This window comes from Sparus aurata, chromosome 20, assembly GCF_900880675.1.
Source record: "Sparus aurata chromosome 20, fSpaAur1.1, whole genome shotgun sequence".
NCBI lineage: Eukaryota > Metazoa > Chordata > Actinopteri > Spariformes > Sparidae > Sparus > Sparus aurata.
Window position 1 is genome coordinate 12,664,017 of NC_044206.1, and position 24,153 is coordinate 12,688,169.

General features: G+C 41.5%; 1 protein-coding gene across 6 annotated transcripts in view; it reads right to left on the reverse strand.

Annotated features, from left to right (window-relative positions):
- mprip (myosin phosphatase Rho interacting protein) overlaps positions 1–24,153 on the reverse strand; it is a 53,248-nt gene that overhangs the window by 22,412 nt on the left and 6,683 nt on the right. For 5 of the 6 annotated variants that reach the window (XM_030400742.1, XM_030400740.1, XM_030400741.1 and 2 more), the window contains exons 4-5: positions 5,222–5,373; positions 3,505–3,589 (exon numbers count right to left, since the gene is read on the reverse strand). In XM_030400742.1, coding sequence (XP_030256602.1) covers positions 3,505–3,589; positions 5,222–5,373 — 237 coding nt within the window. Of the gene's footprint in view, positions 1–3,504; positions 3,590–5,221; positions 5,374–19,907; positions 20,115–24,153 lie in introns of those variants that run through there. The other variant, XM_030400745.1, reaches the window with a different exon arrangement.

The window sequence follows — 24,153 nt, forward strand, 5'->3', positions numbered from 1 at the left end:
ATCATGGAGGAAGAGATTAAAGGAAGGAATTAAATACAGAAAAGGGAATTGTGATATCCCAAATAATGGATGTTTTTTCAATCCAGACTTCTTGATGTACATGTGAATCATTTTATGCCTGCTTTCAACTGTGTCCAATCATGTGCCAATAACAATACAACTCTATGCCAGGACCGCTCTCTCTATGTTAGTTGCTTCCTGTGTGGTTGACGCTGGACTAGTTGGTGAAATTTAGCTGGTACGTCAGTAACTGGTCCATAAATTCTGTTTCCTTTTATGTACACATGTCAGGTAAATGGCAGTGACAAAGCAAAAGAGAACTGCTTTCATCATTGGTAAAATTAATTCTAAGAAGAGAGGAGGAGGATACATGGAAAGTAGTACAAGATTGACAGCTCGACAAAGAACAAAGAGTTCATTCAAGGCAAACCACCTGTATTACTAAAGGATAAAGAGAAGCAATGATCTGCAGAGGTGAAATATGATGGAATATAATTTGTAGGATAAAAATCACAAGGATAATTTTCATTTGATTAAATAATACAAAGAGAAAACAAAATTAAACATTAATTGCTGATTTGTTCAGAGTTTGACGTCCCCTGTACACATTGGAATCATAAGAGAAGAAAGCAAGATTTCCAAAGCAAAGTGACCCCTCAAACATCATCTTCTCAGCCAGGCCGCCACAAGCATGCCGCAATGCTAAAATTAACTCTTTCAGTATTAGACAGAGAGGATTTAAATCATGTCCTTTTTATTCACCCTTCACCCGGATTGATCAGTATATATCAATCTATTAAGGCTGTGATTTGAAAGCCAGAGGGTGAAGCAGGATAAAAAGTTGGGCTGAGCTGAACTCACTGGGTGTCCATTCATGTCTTCAGTGGAAAAACACTGGCTTGGAGTTACTCCACCCTGCCAATCACAAAAAGCCTTTGATGTTAATACTTGCTATGTAGTGCGTATTATAAGTAATACAGGTAGACCCAAACATCTGTCAAAATTATTTAATCGTCTGTTTTATTTGGACTATGCCATTAAGTTCAATTCTCATTTGGGCCAAATACATACAAGTGTATAAAATACAGCACTTAAACAAGTTGTTAGAAGTTTTGTTGTTTATGAGCCAGCACAAGAATCTGAAATTAAAAACTCCTTTCAGTTAAAAATGTGAGACACACAGAAGTTGCCAGTCATATCAACTCCTTTATAGTGAAGGTCAGGTGCCTTTTTTTTTTTTTTAGGGGCACCACCCAGAAGACAAACATGTGACTGTGCCCAAGTATTTGCAGTAGTATTAGATCACGTCTCTCCAGTAACTACAGGATGAGCGGGAGGAGAGCTTACAGATGGAAAAGTGTGATGTAGAAAATCTATATAAAATATACATCTTAGAACAACTGAACAGCTCATGAGACAGCTCATGTACTAAAACACAATGAGTTTTGTGCAATCAGAAAGTGTTTTTAGACTATATATTATGCTCTATTTTAGCTCCTGTCTCTTTAAGGCCCCCCTCCTGAATACACAGTCTTCTCTGATTGGTCAGCTCACACAAGCCTGAGCCAGCACCACTAACAACAACAACAACAACAGAGCAGCTGTGCTTAATTACTTCATATCGGCCAAACTAGCCGCTAGGCATAAATTATGCAAATACTTGACATGGTGACATAGTGTGATGTCACAAAATCACACATTTAAAAGGGGAATATTGACGAGGCATTTCAGGAGCAGATTTTTCTGTGGGAGAGAGGAGCTTCCGTTGGTGCAGAGTTTAACCTTTTTAATTTTCAAGACATTTTACAAAAAAACTAAAAGCATAATATGTCTCCTTTAAATTCCCGTTGTTAAACACATTAACAGAGCAGTGGTTGTCATTTTTTTCTGTTGCTGATCGACACAACAACAAAGAGGCATAAATGACGGAGGTCACGTGGGACACAGTTAAGGTCATTACTGTGTCACTACGGTCCCTCTGCAAATGAGCCTGTTTGTGTAAGCCAAGAAAGGTCACACAGCGATTTAGGGCACCGTCATTAGAGGAACGAGACAATGATCTTTAGACAGAGTTTTTTGTGCACTCACCACAAATTTGGCCATGCATCAAAAAGGAGGTAGGGAAGGGGGGAAACTGTATCCCATGGTGGGTGGTCTGTACAACATCATATTATATGCATATATTTCATCTTGAAACCATTATACCGGTAATAAAGCTTTACCTAATCCTCTCAATTTATTTTACCTACCAAGTAGAAATATGACGGCACTGACATGAAAAGATATGTGTTTCTAATGGATGTCACATGATGCTGCTCATCTTGCTCTCAGACTACTGAATGCAAAGAGGTGGATTGGTGTATAGTGTATATGTGTATAGTATAACATTTGTTGGAGATTGTTTTGTATTGTTAGAAACAGGGTGACATGAGGACGTCTTAAATCTGAAGGAAAAAAAATGATGGTGTGATGATTGTTGATTTATTTTGCACATTTTCAACAGAAAGCCTCTATTTCAGCTAACATGTGATTTCACAAAGCATTGTCCCATCCCTTATTAAACACTTTGAGACATTGCACAGTCGTACACCCACACACTTCAACAGGACACACAACTGATGATTTCTTGGGGGGGGGAAAAAGGTTGTTTTGACCAGGCAAAGAAAGTTATTAAATGAACGGGCACGACAAAGGGCAAATGCCTGGCAGGTGAGACAGCAGCTGCTGGTTGTCACAATAAAACAGAGAGCACCAGCAAATTCATAAGCGAGAGGATCATGGCCACATTGCTGAAAGTTGCTGCTGAATGTTATTTTAGCAGGCAGCTGTCATCATTACAGCTGACTGTTTGCACACAAATATTTTGAAAGCTTTTGGTCTGATCTACATCTCTACAACCAGAATTACAATGTTGGAATTACTCAAAAGTTAACACTGTTAATTATTTAACTTATGTTTACCAGAGACCACCTGAATTAAATTAGATTTGGCATGGAGTGTATTCATCTATTAGGAGACAGACACACTGTGTGACTGAAGAATGCAAATATGGACAGCATAAACTGTTGATTGTGTTGCTGGCAGAAAATAACAAAACATCTCTCTTTCTGAGGCAACAACCGCTTGTGTGGTTTGAGTGGAATGTAAAGCCGCCATACTGCCAAAGCAAATGTTGTCATTACATTTGAATTTATATCTACGTTCTTATTTTTTACAGCAATGGCATAATTCTTTGATATCTTATATATATTCAATCACCAAAACCTCATCTCAAAATATGGTTCATCTGTATTCTCACTGAAGTTGTTACATCATCCTCTCCTTATTCTCTGCTCTGCATCGATGCACAGAAGTCCTCGAGTCTAGTTTGTGCATGTTATTATGTAGCATTCAAGAGCCCATCCATACACAACACAAAAATATGATCAAAAACATGACCTTCATCTGAATATAGTCGGTAACTACTCTCTCCTTCTCAATGGAGTGTGAGAATAGGCACATTACCTGGTGAGTGGGTGGATCGACCTTGCGTTTTTTCTTCTGGTTCTGTTTGTTGGTCCTGGGGTACACAGTCAGAGCCTCCTGCCACCTGCGAAAAGTTCAACTGTCAAGCTGTTGTTGTTCTTGGCACACACTCCACACAAACCTAGCACCCATGTGGATCAATACATGACTGGGACAAAGTTCTTTGCAAAATACAAACCATTATACTTGCACGGAGAAGTCTGTGCATCAACTAATACTACTTACAGATAGAAAAACACTGAACTATACAACAAAAGATTAAACATCCTCTACTCCCTAAACTGTAAAACAACCTTTTCTAAGTGTTTAATCCCCTAGGTGGCAACATAATGCGAATTGAGCTCTGTACACTGTGGTAACATTTTATTCTAATTCATTTATTATTCATGTTTGCCTTTTTACTCATTGTGGGGAGTTAGAATATACAGCACATGTTATGCTCGAACACTTACAGCTACAACACTTATAGCTACAAAAAAAGTAAAAGAATCACTGTGACTTAACACTAACAGCAATAGTCACTTCTGGGTAGACAACTGATGGTTGATTTCAGATAGTAAAATCGTTTCTTCTGTGCTTATTTTATGTTGTTTTGCTAGCATCTTTAACATCTACACAGTGACAGATCTACAGATGACCAAAATAAACAAATCTTTTTGTTGACTAAAACTTATCTAAAATGTTCATGGGTATAGTCGATGAAAAACAAACGAAAAAGCATAATAACGTGGAAAAAACATAATTTAACCTCAAATGGACAAAAGGATCTCAGGATTAACTTGTATATAAAAAAAATATCTGTCAATATTAACAATAATCCTCAAATAACTGTAATATATAGCACAATACAGAAACCCCTGGATTAGAATAATCCATTAAATGACTATGGACACTCATACATTATCAAATCCTTTTCGTACTCCACCCACTGTGTAAAGAGTGGAAAGTCACACTATGAACTTTAACACTGTATACAAACATGTGACGTACTTATAATTACATGAGTCCCCACGCAGCACTGTCTTCATAATGAGACAAAAGATATTTGTAAAGAGCTTAACAACAGTATATATTTTTAAAATCCTGGCTGTCGTTAATGGCAACTTTGCAAGGCTAATATGATGTACGATGGCCCAAAACCAACACATGGGAGCCAGATGATAGAGAGTGGGAAGCGTACAGTGATGGAGCAGGTAGCATAACAGAGAGTGGGTGTTGTGAGTCACAGTTCCCTAAGAATAGCCATAATATGTATGCTACAGTCAGGGAGGGAGAGTGTGGTGCAGAGACAGTCTTTTGAAGGTGCAGCACTGGAGGAGATGCACAGGAGTAATTAGGGGGCTTAAGGCTTGTGTATTATGATCTGTGACCAGGCATATGGGGGGTTTGTGAACACAGGGAGAGGGGCGAGAGAGGCAGGGAGAGGAAACAGTTCAAGAATGTGCAGTGTCACTGCAGTGTGGATTACAAGTCTCTGAGAAGCACAGCTCAAAGGAGACAGCAGGGGGCAGAGCAGTTTTGGCAGCAGAGGCAGTTGCGCACAACTATTCTCCCTGTCCAACTCTCTGTCATCTCTATCCACTTAAACCAAAAGAGAGAGCAACACAAACCACACTGCCCATACTGAGGCCTTGGTTATGATACATCACATATATAAAGACTTAAACAGATCAAATTCCTGGTAATCATGTCTTACCCGTTGATAATTTCTTTACACTCAGCCCGTATGAAGTGCTCTTTCTCAGGTGTCAGGATGCACAGCGAATTCTTCTGACCTGTCCTGGACTCTCCATCGATGACGTCAGAGCACTGGTTCATATTGATTGTACCCTGTGGCAGAGTGCTGGGCTGCAGGACACAACAGAAGACACAGATAGATAAAGTGTTAACAGACGTGCCCGCACCACGTATCCGTCCACATGATTCCGTCTTCTCACACTATCCACCCCAGCATCAATTTTCATGCCAAGCTTGGCATGCCACACACTGACACAGTCTGCACAGCCAAATGTTCCTGTTAGGACTCTCTGTGATATTTTTGTTTCTTGTGCCATGTACTGGAGCATTTCATTTCAGTTATCACATAACTGCATCATATGTGCAGCGTTTTACTTCTTTTACTTTATTTGTACAAGAAAGTATCACTATAGCAATAATTAGGGTGCTTTTCGACAAGGAAATTAGGTAATTGTTCATACCTTAATGGACTCAGCATGACATCATTGTACTGGCTTTATAGTCGCCCCTCTATTCAGGCTAAAATCCATAATCAACGCAGTAATAATGACGCACTTTAAGCTGTTAAAGAATAGGGTGGAATCTACAATCACGAGCATACAAAAAGACATTAAATCATTCAAATGTTTGTGTTATTCATCAAATGAACTAGACTGTTTAAAATAAAAATTGCTCACATTGCATATTTCAATGTGAATATGGTCTTTGCAGATCACAATATTGGTTGCTAAACCCCAATCTACACAGCCATATGGTATCACCCGAAAGTGCCTGAAAGGCTCACCTGTGAAATGGTCTGCTTCATTCATAAACAGTGCAAGTTCATAGGTTCACTGAGCAGTTGTGAGTTTAATCTGTCTAGCTGTGTCTGATGTCTAGCTGTGAGGTGTAAACCCAATTCTTCCACTGACATGGTCGCCATCTGTCAACCACAAATAATGTGACCACAATAATACTACTATGTATTCAATGACTTGAGGTTCCACATGCAGGTTTATGTAAGCACACAGTGGCTTTGTATGCGGGCACGGCTCATTTATGCAATGAATGGAGACATGCAAGCTCAACTTGGAACAGATAAGGTGATCTAGTTATAGTCCACTGAACTGCATTGCTCTAAGTGAATGAGATGTGCTAGAATTAGTTTGCACTGGTCAATAAAATACTTGTTGGACAATACTTTCAAGAAGGCCAGACCCACAATTATTACAATTTCAGAAAGCTGACTTTTGCTAAGTCTGACCTCCAGTTGACTTCCCCCAACAATGGGAAAAGCCTTGATAAGCTTATGTTGACTGAGGGATTTATATTTGTTCAATGCAGTTAATACTGCATAGTACTGCATAACTAAGCACACTGGGTATGGGTAGCTTCTAGGCCTTACTTTCACTGCACCAAAGACACAGGCAGAATTATAGACACCAAAATACCACAGTGGTTCCACGCTTTAAATACCAGGTAGCCACAAATGATAAATTACAGCCTTCAGCAAATCGAGGAATATATTAGGAAATGGCACTGGAAACAAAATTAAAAGGTATCACGTTCATGTGCGCTAGTGACCAAATAGATCTAACTCAATGACGCAATTTGTGTCACATAACCATAGCCTGTCAGCAACAGAGGAATTGAAGCCTATGGAAGTCCTCTCTAATGTGGACACAGAAGTCAATAGTCAACAGTTTGTGGTAATCCCACCCAGAGGGCAGATGAGAGGCCCTGTTCACTTGGACACTGTTTGTCACTTTCATTCTCGACTCTTTCACAGCTGTCAATATGGTAACACATAGAGTCACATTTGGTACAGCAGATTTAAATGAAGAGAACAGAAGGATGGTCTTAATAGGCCAAGAGTGAGAAGGATCTGAGGTCCAGGTAAAACAAGAGTGCTACAGAAGCAGTCAGTTAGACATTATTTTTTGGTCCAACTTCTTAAGCCTTTGGCTTTAAAATGCTCCACAACCAAAGGGCTCTTGACACTGAGGTGAGAGGCCGGGGCAACAGCCGGGCTTGACAGACAGACGTACAAACAGACCTTGGGACAGCTGGGCGAGGGCCTAGGCCTGCTTCAGACTGGACAGAGAGACTGGCGTCAGCTTGACCTGAGAGCCCTGTCACTCTCAGACATGGAAGAAGAAGGAGGTTTGGGGATGGAGAGTGGGAATAGTATGGGGTGAGAAAAGGGAGATTAAGTCTCAAGCTGGTGGTCAAGGAGAACAGCAGTGCAGCAGGGGAAAGGGGGTGGGGGGGGGGGGGGGGGGGACTATGACTTTGGACTGCTAGGCCATCTGTCTGAGTAAACAAATCTAGAGTACGCCACACATGTGGGCTTGTCCTTGAGCTGGAGTCAGAGGAGGATAAACGGCAAAATATTTCAAATTCTGGGAACAGTTGTACAAGCAGCTTAAGCCCCCCAGTTGTATAATCACAGCATCGGATTCTCTCAGACACGGAATATAAATCAGACTGACAACAGCTCTGATTAAAAACCTATTTTCATAAAGCTGCTCACCTCAGAGAGAGATTTGAGTGCTTATATGAAGTAGGTGGTGCTCATGTGCAAGTACAGTATACGTTTTGCACTGAAGCTGTGTGGCAATCCATTTTCATTCCTCACACGTGTGCGCCCTCCCTGCACCGGCAGCACTGTGTCAGCTGAGCGCCAGTACACGCCCCTGCTTTGGGACAGCCATCAAGGCTCTAGCCCCCAGACCCAGGCCCCTCGAACCCACACCTCTCTGTCACCTAGCCTAGACCCAGTCCCCTCTCCCCGGGCCACCGCTCTCTACAATGAGCCCTTTGTGAAGCAGCACCGGTTCACACAATGTGGGATTGTCAGCCGCCACAGTCCACAGAGCCACTCCTCCCCTTAACCCTCAACAAGGAAATGACTGAGAGACAAGAGGCCTAAACAAGTGTCCTTTTGTGATCGGAGCATGGAAATTATGAAGACAGCATAAACTTATTCTAGTCTCGCAAGTTGTTCAGATAGTAATATGAATACTGTCTCAATGGGAGTCATTGAGCAGAGTCTCAAGGGGAGACGAGGACAAATCAGATAAAGATTTGGTTTCTCTAGGCCAGCCTGTGATGTCTGTATCACAGTGATCAAATACTTTATCACTGGTATCAGCAACTATTATATCAAATATTCATTGGCATTTAGCTGTCATACAACTGTAACTAACATTTTTATCAATTGGTTCTTCCTAAGGCTGGCAGTTTTGGTTGATTCTGCTTATGATAGCTTAACACCCATTAAACAGTAACCAACTGGTTAACTGCTAAGAAAAAAACACAAAATGATGTGTATAAGAACAAGAGGCACTTTCCCTTTATCCTAGCATACTTTTAACTAAATGAGCTTCTCAGCAAGGTTGACTCATGTGCCATATGGACAGACTGACTAAGAAGCACACTGAAGTGAATCTCCCATGTAGAACTGACGAAGTGACAGGTGGATGTGATGTAGATTCCGTTCGTTCGTGAGAGCAAGTCAGTGGTCTGCCCAGTCTAACTTGACTTATCACTTATCCTCCTTTCTACTGAAATTGCTTTTCAATATGGTGAGTAGTAGCCCTTGATGACATGCTGATTTGAATCTCTACCATACTGGACGAAATATTTGTGGGTGATGGCCTTAGACTGGCACGTGTCACACTTTCTCACCCCCTCCTTGCAGCCATAATCTTGGGCTGCGAGCCATCCTAGGACATGGCAGCTGGTAATTAGGTGCAGCATAGTGCTAGTGCTAAACTGACAAATAGCATCACACAATTTACATTTAACTTAATTACTTTTATATAAATTAAGCTTCACAATTTCCTTATTTTATTTTCTAATCTCTGATGGCTTATTAGTGAAGCCATCAGTGGAGTGTGTGTGTGTATGCAAATTGACTTGACCAACATGTGTGACAAGGCGAAAATATTCTCAGTGGTTAACCAAAACCATCGACATTGATAGTTTTAGTCAAAAGGGTATAAAAAAAAAAGTTTTGTTCAATTCTTTCACATTGCTTTCAACACATAGACTTAACTCAAGGCCACCCAAGTACATTTGACTTGCTTTAGCATTTTATACTGTTAGGCCTTTTTAACAAACAAACAAACAAACAAACAAACAAACAAACAAACAGGTAACTTTAAAACTACAAGACAGTTCCATGAAGTATTATTTCTATCACTATATTATGCTGTGCAAGAGGAGAATATGGAGGCACTATTCTCAGTTTACCCAATCAGGGAAGAAACAGGAAATACAACTGAAACTAAAAAGCTCATCAACATTGTAGCCAGAATGCTTCCAAATCAATGCTTCTTCTCAAGTTCAACATTGCATCAAAAAACAAAATTATCTACTTTACATATAATATTCATATGTCTTGTGATCCCTGTCCAGATGTTATGTAGCATTACAACAGTGTTCATTAGAAACTCTCTGTTTAGAGAAAATGGTAATTAGTTAGCTCCATGCACGCATGCATGCCTTTGCACCCTTGGCTTCCCTCTCTCTTGGCCATTCTGCAGCTTAGCAAAACATCCCATTCTCCCTTATGACACAGCCAGAGAAATATTTGCTTCTTTTGGCAGCTGGCTGTCTAACTTTCATTTTTGGTTGTGAAGCAAATTCTCTTCCTCTGCCATCAACATTTTTGGGTTTGATGGACTCAGTTCTGGTCATGGAAAGCAAGAATGCTGTTAAACCCAAGTCAGAAGAGCATGAGGGAATGAACTGGCATTTAACTATGTGCTTGAGTCACATATTGCAACATCTTTGGTTTTATTACACATAAACACCTAATTTCTCATCCATTTTTCAAATGAATACACCTAAAATATTGCTCAATGACTAAGTTAGTCAAGAACACCTGTAAGTTGATCGGCAACATCTGGTATTCAGTATTAGGTGCCAGTTTGTCTGCCAACTTTGGTGGTGACAAATCGAAAAGTTACAGCTTCACTCGTTACATTACGCTTCTTCAGACATGTAACAGCAGGATCCCCACACTGTTTCCAACTTCTTCACTCTGCATCCAGAGCCAGATGACTTTGATCATTTAAGACATGGGAGCCAAGAGGAAAGCTGATGAACTGGCACCGCTTCATCCTGACTCACGAACGCGGCCTAGAATCAGGTCTCTTCGGGGTCCAACATCCAGTCTGCTCATAACCGATAACAGCAATTATGCAATAAATCTTTCCTTAGCAACTTAGGACAACAGAGGTAAACACACATTTTTGATACCAGTGAGCATGCCAGCAACCAGCTGCGGGGAAATGTCCTCAGGTGCCAGACAGATGGAGTCACCTCTCTTCCTGCTACAAAAGAATATCAAACTGTCTCTCTCTCTTTCCTTTAAGTCCACAATAATCATACAAACAGAGATATACATAGCAATTGGTCTAGGAACCAGAGCTGACAAGATTGGTCATAGACAAGATTACAATCATTACTGTCCCCCACGGCCCTTTAACTTTATCACAATATTGAGACTATGTTAAGCCAAAGCAATCACACAATATTTACCTTTGCCTCAGCTATAATACTAACCCTAATCCCTGCCTGTACTTTAGAAAAACATATAGCTCTATAAAAAGCCATATGGTGGATATATGACATCTCTGTTGCAGGGCCAAGTAAAGTCCTCCAGGCACTCTCAGATACACCTCACTCCACTGGTATGCATTCAAGACGTTCAGATGAATGCTACAATAAAGGCATCAGCTCTGAGCCTGGTAACACAGCAACAGTACTGCAGTGAAGATAGCGAGAGCACTGTCTCTGCACAATATTCTGAGAAGAATGAGCAATTAAAATATGAAATCAACACATTTCACACATAACTGTACCAGGTATTACAAAGAGGACTGTGGGTGGTAGCAGTGCTGCTTCTTTCGGAGAATGGTGAGAGGATGTGGGTGGCTGAATGCTGTGTTAGGAGGCCAGCAGTCGACAAATGCAGAGGAGGAGGAAGATGAGGGAGAGTTGGAGGATGAAGAGTAGTTCTCTCTGCTAGTACAGCAAGATTCATTTGAAATGGAAGCTCATATTGTGCTATCGGTCAATCAGATGCAACCATACTCAAGCTACATGGGCCAAATCTTTCCCGCTCCAGTTTAGAATAAATAAACAATGAATAAATGATAATAGATGAGCTTTCTAGTAGTTTGTAGTACTATAAGTAATGTTGTGTTTATGTTATGTATATAACAATAATAAATGAATAACTGCACTACAGACAGACAGAGTGTGAGAAATCAGACAGTCTCTGTCTGGGTGGTGACAGGGTAGATGGGCCGGCTGGTGAAACAGGTGCTGCGATCGAGTTGTGTCATGTTTCCTTGGCTCTTCAGATTGTCTAAGGAGAATTGTTGTGAGTGTGTGTGGTTTCCCAGACTTGTAACTTTTTCCTTTCTTTGCTATTCAACACCCTTTAATATTCATCAAAGCTGATTCTTTCCATGTTACTGTCTCTCTACTATACCTCCATTATGTCTGCCTGCTCCTGCTTATTAGTTCAGTTTATTACCCTCCACTCCTTACAGACTGTATAGCCATTGCTAAACAGGGCTGAGTGATACCAAACATCTAAACAATGGACTCTCCCATACCTATAAGTTTATGTCTGGCTACTGTTTTTAATTAAAATTTAGTTTCTGTGAAATCAAGTTAAAATCATTTTGGCATGGAGAAGAACAAAAATTACCACAATATCTATCAGACTTTTCCACTGTAGCCATGGAGAAGGAGCAAGTCAAAGTAGAAGGAAAAAGTGACTGCATTGATTTAGCCCTTTTCTAGTCTCACCCATTCACATTCATACACTGGTGGCTGAGGCTACCACTACAGGAAGCAATTTGGAGTCCAGTGTCTTGCTCAAGGACACTCCAACACAGAGTGTGCAGAGGCTGGGGATCAAACCGCTGACCTTCTGACTACAGGACAACCACTCTACCAAATGAGCCACATCAGCCCAGCTGCCCAGAGGTGTGAATCAGAGCTTAACAAATTCAGTTTGATGTTGAGTTTGTTAACAGAACAGTGCACATTATCATATGTAAGTTGGTGACACTAAAATCAGTTTTCTTAACAAAGTAATAGCTTTAACTTGCTGTTAGTGGCACATAACACAACATTTTAAAGGTTTCTTGCTGAAACCTCTGGAGTCGGCATTGACTGGTACTTCACATTTTTTTGTGCCTACATCTTTTTTCTGATTGCAGTTGATTTAACTGAATAGCTATATGCTGATCAAAGTTGAAGAAGAGCTTCAACTGTAAGTCATGTTACATTGTCTATGCGAGAAAAGGAACTATGGGAGTTTTACTTCCTACTTTGCAAGTTTACTGAATTTTCGAAAACTCTAAGAGGTGTTTGTTGACATGGCATTACCTCTGGTAAACAGAGAATCGATCGAACAGTGTGCTGATTCTGTTTTGTTCAGTATGCCCCTGAAGTTGTGTAAGCTAACGTTAGCTAGCCAACTGTCTGCATTTTAACAAGACATAAGCCTGATATCTGCAAACAGCAGAGGAACATGAATTTTTTTCCTCTCTGTCAGTTCCAAAAGTGAGTTTGAAAATAGATGTCAGTGCTCTATTGGTTAGAACTACCAGTCTGTGGCTGTATAGGAATACATTTTCCAATATGTGTGAGAATGACAGTCCTACAGGTATTTTATATTTTTTGCAACTTTGTTTAAAATGGAGCTTCATCATGTTTCACTTGCTATACTCCATTATAATCATGAATTGTCCCTAATCTTGAAAGAAGTATATATGTTATTGTTTGGCTAATGATCACACATAATAGTGAGCGTGTTTGTTGCCATTGGCTAAATTTTACGCATCTCAGGGTAGTGAACAACAGAGGCATGAAAGTTTGGCTTATCTAAATCTCGGGGTGCATTAGTATTAAATACACAAATGCATGTCATACTGATAGAACAAGAAACCTAACAGAGTTGCACACCAACATTTTCAGGACAAAATATAACAAGCTTGAGTGTAGTCTGTAGTCTTGTGCAAAGGTTAGGATTCAGTTGACTGCAGTCTTTCTAGATCAACCTTCAAGTCCCAGATAAATGTGCTCTGAAAAAGTACCCATACTTTTGAGTGGTAATGGATAAAAGGAACAGAGTGGTTCTGATGGTCCACAACTTTCCCCAATGGAAAAGTAAAAATAACATTTGACAAAGTTAACTGAACTTGTCTGCTTGCTGTAAATGCAGCTTTATGTCCTAACTAAAACTCAAAAATAAGCTCATTGCAGCTGCTCCTTTTCCAGTAATGATTACCACTGGATGACCTGCACACTGGACAGGTTTTGATTTACAACACTTCTTCTAACCAGTGTTGTTTATGAACTTGCTTAACGTTCTCAAATTTAGTGCCACTTGGTCATTTTATTCTAGAGCACAGAATCCTAGAGTTGCAGCTCTTGGATCAACTTTTAGTCTCTACTGCAAAAAGCAGTTGCTTTAAGATGACAATGTGTTTCAAAACGGCAGTGTCTGGATTGCTGCAGCGTCCCATACAGTGCTCTGACACAGCACTTTGGGAAGTAGGCCAAGGTGAATAGACACCCATTATATGCTGTGGCAATTGTGAAGTTACAGGGTCCTAATACAAACCATTTCAAATCAGAATACCAGCAGTATATAAATATCATTCACTCCATTAACACATTTTCTGCAACTCAGTCTGCACTATGAAGAAACTATCTAAGACCTGCAGTCAGGCTTCCACTAACTCTTTGATAATGACTGAAAATCTGCCAAAGCTTTGCTAAGTCAATGCAAATGAGCCCATCAGGCAGAGGGGAAGGGAAAATGGGGGAGGGATAGGAAAATGCTCCTTTAGGAATTCAGCTAATACCTCAGTTTTGGAGCTAGCTATTTTTCCATAGGGCAGAGGAATAGCTTCCTACACGCCCAGGTCTGCGGGTTTAACAGTGAACCTGACCAAACAGTGTTGAAGGCAGATAACTTTAGAGGCTTAGAGACGATTCATCGAGTAAAAAGAACCCAAATTCATTTGCAGATTTCTTTATGTGGTGAAGGACAGGCTAACATTGAGACTAGTACCAATGTAATACCCAGGTTTCTGTGCTAATACACAAAAAATACTTTAACACATTTTTTAGATAATCATCTAGTCAAAGATGTGTAATAGTTACCCGAAAACGATTATGTCGCTGTATGCAAGAAGAGCTTGAAGTTAGTGAAAACAAGAAAGATGGTACTCTTGTTTTTCAAGTTGTAACTCTTCTGCTGATACTGAGAAAAGTTTATTGCCCCTCTCATGATTTCTGTGCTTATTCATGATGTAAGTGGTTCGACTCCTATATCCCCCAGCTGCACATTGAAGTATCCTTGGTGAAGCTACTGAACTGTTCTATAAGTCTGTGTGTATGTGGGGCGCTGTTTAGCTCAGTTGGTAGAGCGGGCGTCCCATGTGCAGAGGCTTTGTCCTCACTGCGGTGGCCCCTGGTGCGAGTCCCGGCCTGGGCGCCCTTTGCCGCATGTCACTCCCCTCTCTCATCCTGTTTCCTATCATATCTTCAGCTGTTCTGTCAATAAAGCTGATAAAAAGGCCAAAAAAATATATATTTATTGAAAGTTTGCGTGTATGTGAGTAGTTCAGCATTGAAATATCATCGGACGCTGTAGATATGTGTGGGTAGGATATGCTGTCGCTCCTGAGGAGCAGGGTGGCACCTTGCAAGACCATTTACCATTTCAAAAGGACTTCAGCATATTTAAGTGGAGAGGGCATTTTTTGTTGCTTTCTCGTTAAAACCAAGAAAAAGCACTGAGTAGAGAGCACTAAGCTGATTAGGTGCTGAGGCTGGATGTAGGCCAGTCCATTGCTGCTTGAAATGAGAATTTTGGGCCAGGTCCTGAGGAAGCTGGAGTGGGTTATTAAAGAGCGAGTGGCTCACCCAACAACAATTAGCAACAAGCCAACATACTTAAGTTGCAGGTTATGTGGATTTTACAAGCAAGACCTATACAGATGAAATAAGGCCCAAAAATGGTTGTTAAAGCTTTAAGTAGGATATTTTTTTCACCTGCATATCAAATATTCTTCACTAAATATGTCTAACATGGCATTCATGTTTCACACTTGTTATTGTCCTAATGTAAGGCATCACCAGACTCAATTCAAAGGCTTCACTTTCTTTCTTTCCTTCTATAAATATCTTGGCTGCAGAACCATGACCTAAACAGGTGGCTGGATTGGCAGGTCGCCAAGCTAAAGTGAAAGGTTAAAGGCCATCCAATACACCTGCACCTGTTGCAACTCTGAAAGACGTTCAACTGCAGCTGTGACTACTGCGGCCATCACAAGGCAGCAATCCATTAGACACCCAGTCTCAGGCCAGCTTACAGCTGGACTTCATCCAACTGAGACGGCTTACTGCAGTCAGTGCGTTTACATGACACTCAAGAAAACCGAATTACTGGGTTAGTCCGACTATGATCGGATTTTTAAGATGCATGTATACACCTTAGTCTGACTAAAATCGGACCAGATCGGATTTCTCATAGTCGAATTAAAACACCTAGATTATTCGATTGATAGTGGCGTTACTCCTGCATGTATACGTTCTATCAGATCGGCTTGGATTTTGCGTTCTGCGCAGGCGCAAGATTTCTTACCCGGGGCTGTGAGCCGGAAGTAGAAGGACGGCGACGGCAGCGTCTTTCCTCCGAAATCACCACAAGAAAGAGTGCCATTGTGCATCTAGTTTGTGTAATTATCATGTACACCATATATGAAATGCACATAGATGTAGCTTCGTCTCGCTCTTCGTACGCCATCTTTCTCGAATGCCGAGGCAGTTTGTTGTTGCTGGTGACGTAAAGAGGTCAGCCGGAGGTGGCTCTATTACCACTGATTGAAATGGGTGCAGCGCCACCTATCGTACCGGGGTATGACATGTCCCAGCCAATAAACTGATTTTCTTACCGACATGTATACTCGGACAATTGCAGTTGTCCGATTGGGTAGCATAGTCGAACTATGGCTGTAATCCGACTTAGCTGTGCATGTAAACGCACTGAGTGATGTAACTAATCAACTCTGCCATCCGTCCCCACAAGCTTAAAACCACTGAGACATAGCTTAAGAACAGGAAGCATGTAGGAAAATCTTCATTTAAGTGACAAATATTATAGAAACTAAACTGGAAATGTCTCTCAGTGTCACTTCACCCCCCACCATCGCACATGCAGACACCTACCCACCTACCCCACTTTTTTATTAGTGCCTGTCTCAGGGCTGGCCAACCCCTCACCCCGATGCTTTAAATGAAACCTTTTGTGAGTGTCCTGGTCTAGTGTTTAGAACAAACTGAGCGAATAGTCTGTCAGGCAATGTTTGGCTTTATAGACAAGGGAGGGTTTGGGGGGAGAGAAGTTACACAATACTGCTGGCTGCTCTCTCCAACACAAATGATTTATTGGCCAGTGAGAACTGGAATGAAAGGCAGAGATACGACAGAGTGGCAGAATAAGAGAAAACGAGGAGGTAGAAGGAAGGGAAAGTGAATCGGATTGAGTAATGGGAAAGTAAAAGTGAGGGCCATGCAAGCGAGAGTGGACATTGGTTTAGCCAAAGCCTCCTGAAGCCGGCCTTTCTCTGAATAATGAATAGCTGGAAATCATTAAAAAGAACAAGAAAATGAAGGAGGGTACAAAGGGAAGGATGGTAAAAAGACACGCTGAAAAAAAAGAGCCTTTTAAGGACTAACCATGGCGCAACAGTGGACCTCCATCAAGCCTTTGGCTTAACCCAACGTGGCAATCATTTTTACCAAGAAAAAAAATCAAAAGAGTCCAAGTTCACAATAAACTGGAATCCCACATCAGCAGAAAACTGATACCTTATGAGAAACCATTTTCTAGGAGCGAAATAGTACTATTTTCCTCAAGGTGATGATAGATCTAGTGCCCTGTGTTAAAAGCTCCTGTCCACAGGCTCACGCAAGAGTGAGCACTAATATAATAATAGAACGGCGGGTCGACCCGAAGGACTGTCTCCCACTTGCTTACAGCTTACATTACTTGAGGTCTAAGTAGAGCCCTATAACCACAGGTTCAATGTTGTGAAAAGTTTTCATTTTTTGAGATTCAAAGAGAAGACAAAGGCCTACTTATTGAGGTGAGAGGTTTTCCAGAGTGCCTTGGATTTTGGTCTGACTTGAAGCAATTTGTCTGTGCATTTCCAGGTCAATACATGTCAATAGGAGCACTTTCTGCTCATCCAATCAAATAGGAACAGCTTAGTCGTCTCTTCTGTGTGTACTGAGTGGGCATGCTGGAGAACAATGTTGTTTTATTGACTGTAATTTGAATTTAATAAGTGTAATTTGACAGCCATTATTTTTAGCCTCATTAAGCCTTTTGGTGATGGAACACACACACCCACTGACACACACACACAATAAATGGTGAATAGGAGTGGGTGAGGGGGTGATTTAGTGAGAACGCATGAAAATATCTCCCTGTCCTTCACATTTGATCCTTGAGAGTTTAGGACAAGCACAAAACACCACTTAAGTTTAGTTTCAAATCACCTGGGATGTTTCCTGGCAGGTCGCTGTGTGTGTCTGTAGACTAATGAAACCAAAATGCTTTAAATTATACATTTTAAAGACAGTAAAAGTGACCAAAGAAGTTCCATGTGGATCAGCGGCTCACACTCAGGACAAGCTTAAAGTTGGCCCTGAGCCAAACAGGGTTACTGTACTTCTGACTAAAGAGATGGAAGAATTCTGATAGTGAACAAGTGGACGAGATAAGATTATTATCATAGCCACATCCGGGACGATGTGGTGACTAAAGCCAAGGCGAAAACTAAAGAGCACAGATAAGAAGACACTGGGAGGTCAGATCAAAAGGCCAGAGGACAGTCAGACTGGTCATTTATCAAATTAAAATGCAACCTTGCCCTTCCTACAGTGTATGTAGTCAGCTTAATAATACTCTCCTTCTTATAGTCAACTCAAGTCTCATTGGAAAGTGGACATGCATACTGGGTCACTGGAGGACAGCAAGACCCTTGATTAGCTAGGCTTAGAGGTTTGTTGTGTGGTGTGTCAGGTAGATGTTTTGTCATGGCTTCAAACTGAAACTGTCTTACGTTACAAAACTAGACATAATAAGACAATTTTTTTTATGATGACACCTCTACATTACAGTCCTGATTAAACTTTACAGGAAAGCAGTGGGTGTGGTACAATGTTTTTAAGACCTGTGCTCCCACAAAATGACATGTTCACACTGGATCTTGTGCTCATGAGGTGGCCTAATGCGTCATTGTACAGAGCACCAGCCAAGGGAACTGTCTAAAATGCATTACCAATCATTTTATTCCTTATGTACTGCAGTGCTGTTGAATAGTTTGACAGCCCAGGGAGGGTGTATGCTGCCAACTTGGTAGCCAGCCGTCGGCAGCAACATGCAGTTTGTTCATGCGACCTCATTACCTCATGTGTAAAAAAGTTGTCATATTTGTCAGTGCACTTCTGACTCCTAATCGTTTCCACACATGAACTCAGATAAATATCTGGACCTGATTATACAGATGTTGTCAGTTGCCATTTCACACATTCAGCACAAATTAGGAGATTGTCCCTGTCAGACATGTTCTCACCTCTTCGTTTGTTTAGGCTTGGTGTAGTGACTGGGTAGAGCGCACAGGAGGACTCATCTGTAATGATGACGGTTTTTTGCATTGACAAATAAATAATACTTTATGTATTTGTGTGTATCTGCTGCAATATTATACAGTGGTCTAAGAATTTAATTGGTTAATAACTTGTTTATTCCTGCATATCCTAATAAAGCCTTTGAATCCTTGAATATCAATGAAACACTGACTTTGTATTCGGGAGCTGCAGAGGTAGGGTCCATTTAGTGTCTGAACCTACTGATTTGGACATTTCCATCGCACATATAGCTCCTCCATATAATGTCCAGACCATTTCAAGGTAGGAGTTCATGTATGAAAGGGGCTCTACTGGCTGGTTGCTAAAACTGGAGATGATAAGCACCCTGCCCATTGCACCCTTGCACTTTAGTTCAGTGCGGTCAGCTTCCCCCTTCCAACAGCACACATGGCAGTGACAAGTCAGTGCCAAGGGAATTGGGAATTCCAAACTGGGACAAAAAATCCACGAAAAATCCCCAGTTCGGTGGATGAAAACAAAAACAAGGGAATGCTCTTTATAAATATACTACAGTGGGCGTCAGCTTTAGGATATGAGGTTGCCATTAGTGTGAGTGGCAGTTACAGTGTTGTAGACCCTGATGATTACAAGCTGTATGAATGGCTGTTCCCATGGTTTTGTGGCTTTGTGCAATGGGAACAGTGACCCTACTGTAATCCATGGCTGTTTACATTCCAGCAGATCAGTTCCTACTGGAAACATAGGGAAGGAAGGGCAGGGGTTAAAGAAGACTCTCACGCACTGTATCTCTACAAAACCAACACACGCCTCACCCAGGACCCACACTTAGTAAACAGTCCATAATGATCCAAAATGGAAGACTTACAGTCTTTTCAATATCAGCTGCAACCACCATCTAAATCATCCGCTTCTTTCCAAAATCTGCCTCTCTCAAATTTTTTTACCTTTCCATCTCTCCATCTCGTACTGTAACACAAACTCGTCTTCTCCAGGCAGTCTTCACTTCCCCTCCGTTTCTCATGGCTTGCTGTGAGTGGAAGACTGGAGCTCACTCTATAAGTATCCTTAATTTGATGGGGTGGGGTGGTCAGCCTCCACTTATTCCTCGCATAGAGTGCCCGGAGGCAACAACACAACTCAGAGGCCCTGCCCACTCACCCATCCCCTAGAAAGCTCTCCTCACTCCCAAACCAACACGACACAAAAGCTTCTAAAAAATGGTTAAAAATAGCCTGCAATTTCATGTTTCACAGGGTTAGAAAAGGGAGAGCGTTAATGCATGTTTCAGCATGTCAAAAGGTCTTATGAGTCTGAGGGCAAACACTTGGGCTGAGGTTGTGTATGGTCCTGTCTGGAAGATTCGGGAGAGAAGCAGTCGAATGGTGTGCCTCAAGTTACAAGAATGCACAAATGTGTGGGAAATGGAAGGAAGTTTGTCAAAATGCTCTCACTTCTTGGACACCGCTACAAGGCAGGAGTCCACTATTTGAATTCCAGTAAACAGACAAGAAATTAATTGCACTAAATGAAATGAGAATGACTTCAACAACTAAAATGTCATGAGAACATCATGTTCTGCTGTGATTAACAAGGGATACAGACAGTCGGCTGCAGGCAAGACAGTCTAAAAGCAAAAGCAATTCAAGTGTCTCAACAGGCCTTCTGTGTAATGCAACCCAAGAGGCTGCCTCATTTTATTTACAGGTATTCTGTCTATGTTCAGTTTGCACTCAAAAACATTAGCAGACAAGCATGAGAACACATTGTCCCATCTCTTTCTGTATGTCCTCCAAATAAAGTGAGATAATATTGCACGCAATCCTCCACCAACAGCAATTAAAGAGCTTCAGTAAAAAGCCTTCTTAATCCAAGGATGTAAAACAAAATTCAGGCTGTGAGTCAGTGTGAGCTCTGAGACCACATCAGAGATTGAGACACTGCAAGGAAAAACAATCTAGATCATATGATGAGGTGTGTGTGTGTGTGTGTGTGTGTGTGTCAGTAAGAATAGGTTACAAACAGTTCAAAGACAGGTCAACAGAAGTTAGGTGCTATGTGTGGTATTTAGGACCGTATAGCGAAGCAGTTATTATAGTGTGGGTGCTGATCATTTTAACTCACACTGACGTCATTAAAGTGGCTTTATGCAGCATGAGAGTCCTGTACACCCACATACCTGCCCTCACCACGAGGTGTTAATGGACTTTTTTGTATGCGTGTTTCTCACATCACTTAAACAACTTAAACAACTTTATCACACTACTGTGTATGAGTAGCCACTGATCATGTTATTCATGTAGCCTCTTTGCCACTAACCGATTATAAGACCTATCTGAATAGCGTTAGCTCAAGCCGAAGTCAGTTTAAATCTGAGGTTTCTTGAACCTTGCAACACCTGTTCCTGACATAGCCTCAGCAGTCAAGCACCCTCGGCCCCAGGTGCATTCACTCACATACACAGAAACGTGCAGCTCAGCAGAAACTACAACTCTGTCCAATCCAGCCTTGCACATTCGTTTCAATGCTGTGTCTGGCGTTTTTTCTACAGCTACTGCAGAAAGGCTTGCTCACCATATGACTGAGCCTAGAGACAGCTTCAGCCCACACACTCGTGCTTTGATTCCAGAGTGTTCTGTCCAGTGTCCATACAGTCAGGACAGAGACAGCAAGAGCTCTCCACAAAACAGAATAACTGTCCCATGTTTCACATACCATGGACAATGGGACAAAACATGTTGCCTTGGTAACGCTCCACTGAAATAACTGCGTTGGGCTGCTCTGGGAAAATCTCGCTTGTACTGGAGACTGAATTGACAGAGGACTTTGTGAGAAGATTTATCTTATTTCCATGTTAACAGCCAGTAAAATGTAAAATGCAGTGAACTAGCTTAGACACAACACATTTCAAGTCCCTTCTTTGGAGATCTATGCCAAGAACTATCCACGAAAATGGCACTCACACATTAGCCTTGCATGGCAGCACATTTTCTATGCAGGCCAACATTTTCAGCTATTCATCCTCTCCATCCTTCCAGTCAGAACACATTTTCTCTTTATCTTGCTCTTCCTGCAGCTACATTTTCTTCTTTTTACCACTTGTCTCTTGCACATAATGGCTTGTCAAAGCCACCGCCGCTCCTAGCATAAAATGATGGTGGTGGTGAGCAGTGTTGGGTGTTCACCGTAGGTGGGCAACCCCAAATCGATGGCTCTCCCAAGCCTTTGCTAAACCATTCCTTTCCCCCAGAGCCGTGCCACATCCTGAAGATTGGGACCACAGCCCATCTGGGTTTGGTTAAAGCCAAAGACACAAGAGCCATAAAACTAGGGCGAGAGGAAAACAGAGGGGCACCTCCTCATCTACAACCCCAGCCAGTGCTCTCAGATGGGGGCTCTGATGTGGTCTGGAGCAATGATATACTGGCGAAAGCTGGCAGTCTTTAGTTTTGACCTGATGTCGTTCAAAATACAGCATTCAAATTGATCTTAATGTTAGTGTCTTTCATGAATTTAATGTTCATTGCAGCCATCTAGAGCATTTTTCATTGAACATTTTAAATGCATACCATACACAGATGGGTATCAAATTTCAAAACAATATCAATCAGTATGGGTGATAAACTGACAACACATAACTGGTGCAATAAGGTTTAGATTATAAATTTGTCATCACCACACAAATGTTGTAATCATTTCGAAGCCACTTAAATTAAATTAAACCAACCACTTGGTTTTGATCGCTAATAGATTGCAAAATCACGCCCCTGCCAGTGGACCTCAAGGGTATTAATTTTGGAAAAAGTTTGTACAGTCTCTAATGGGAAGAAACAAATAAATTTTTGAACCCGTTTGAGTCTTGCCATGAACTACCCATATGATATTTGTGTATCAAAAAGCCCATCAAGCTTTGTGTTAAACTCACTCAACATGTCACCAACACTAACATGGCCACCAATGCAGCATAGAAAAGGTAAATGGTGATTAAAATCACAATGAATCTGCCCATTCTGACAACCTCAGCTTGTCAGTTTAGTGAGTAAGGTAATCTATAAGAACAACTCTAAAATGTTTAAGTAACAGGTTCTGGTGATCGCTTAGCGAGATGATGTCACTAAAGGCAGGAACACACCGGACCAACCGTTGGACGTCTGAAGCATTTGGAGAGACTCGGACGAGGTCGGGAACAAATATGTTTCGTGTGTTCAGCTGCGTCGGAAGCTTTCGGAGCAGCACGAACGTTGTCGGCTCCGATTCAGCATGCGAAGTCTGAGGAGGTTGGCTGTCGGACGTCTGAGCCATTGGATTCTCTGATTGGCAGTGTGCTAGCGAATCAGCGCGGTGTGTGGGAGGGGCGGAAGTGACGATGGTGACGGCTTCGTATCATAACGAGCCCGAGAGCACACAACGCAAGTGTCAGCCTAACCATTGTCATCTTACACGTATGCCAAGTATTTAGTCCACAAACGTCTTCTCGGGTCGGACGAATACTGAATCAATATTGTGTGCGCTTTGTTTTTCTAAGCACTCCGTTCCTCACTCACTCACAAGTTTCTACAGCTGCTTATTCAACACAAAACAATTATTCTAATGTGCTCAGTGTGACAAGTAGGTTCTATATTTAGTGTCACTTGATATTTCCAGCTCCAGACCCTTGCTACCCCCTCTCTTCGTTTGATCCTCCATTCAGAGAGGAGATGAAAAGATGAAGAGTGACATCCAGAGAGGCCGATGAATGGATGGAGGACATCCGCCTCTTTCCATTGTCTCTTCCAGTAAACACATCATCAGTCCTTCCAAGACTTGTACAGTATTTCTATACTTGTTTTGCCAAATAAAATTCTTAGTTTAAAAAGAAAAAACCCTCTCTGCCTTGCTATGTAACACATTTCTATAGGGGGAATGAAATGACCCCAAAGGGCACAGCAAAGAAAATAAAGCTACACAGCATCAGAGGTCCTGCAGCTTCTATTACATAAAACCTCTCAGCATCCCTCTCCTCTGTCAGAGAATGCCACATACAGTATGAAAGGGTCAAAAGCAACAAAGCAAGTGCTGTTTCAACTACTTCTGCTTTCACCTCATTTCAAAGCACATCCCACGTTTAGAAAAACTGTTGAGCACTGCTTTGGGTCAATCAATATTCAGCACGGCCTTGTACTGCAGTATAACAGTAGAGACAAACTATATAGC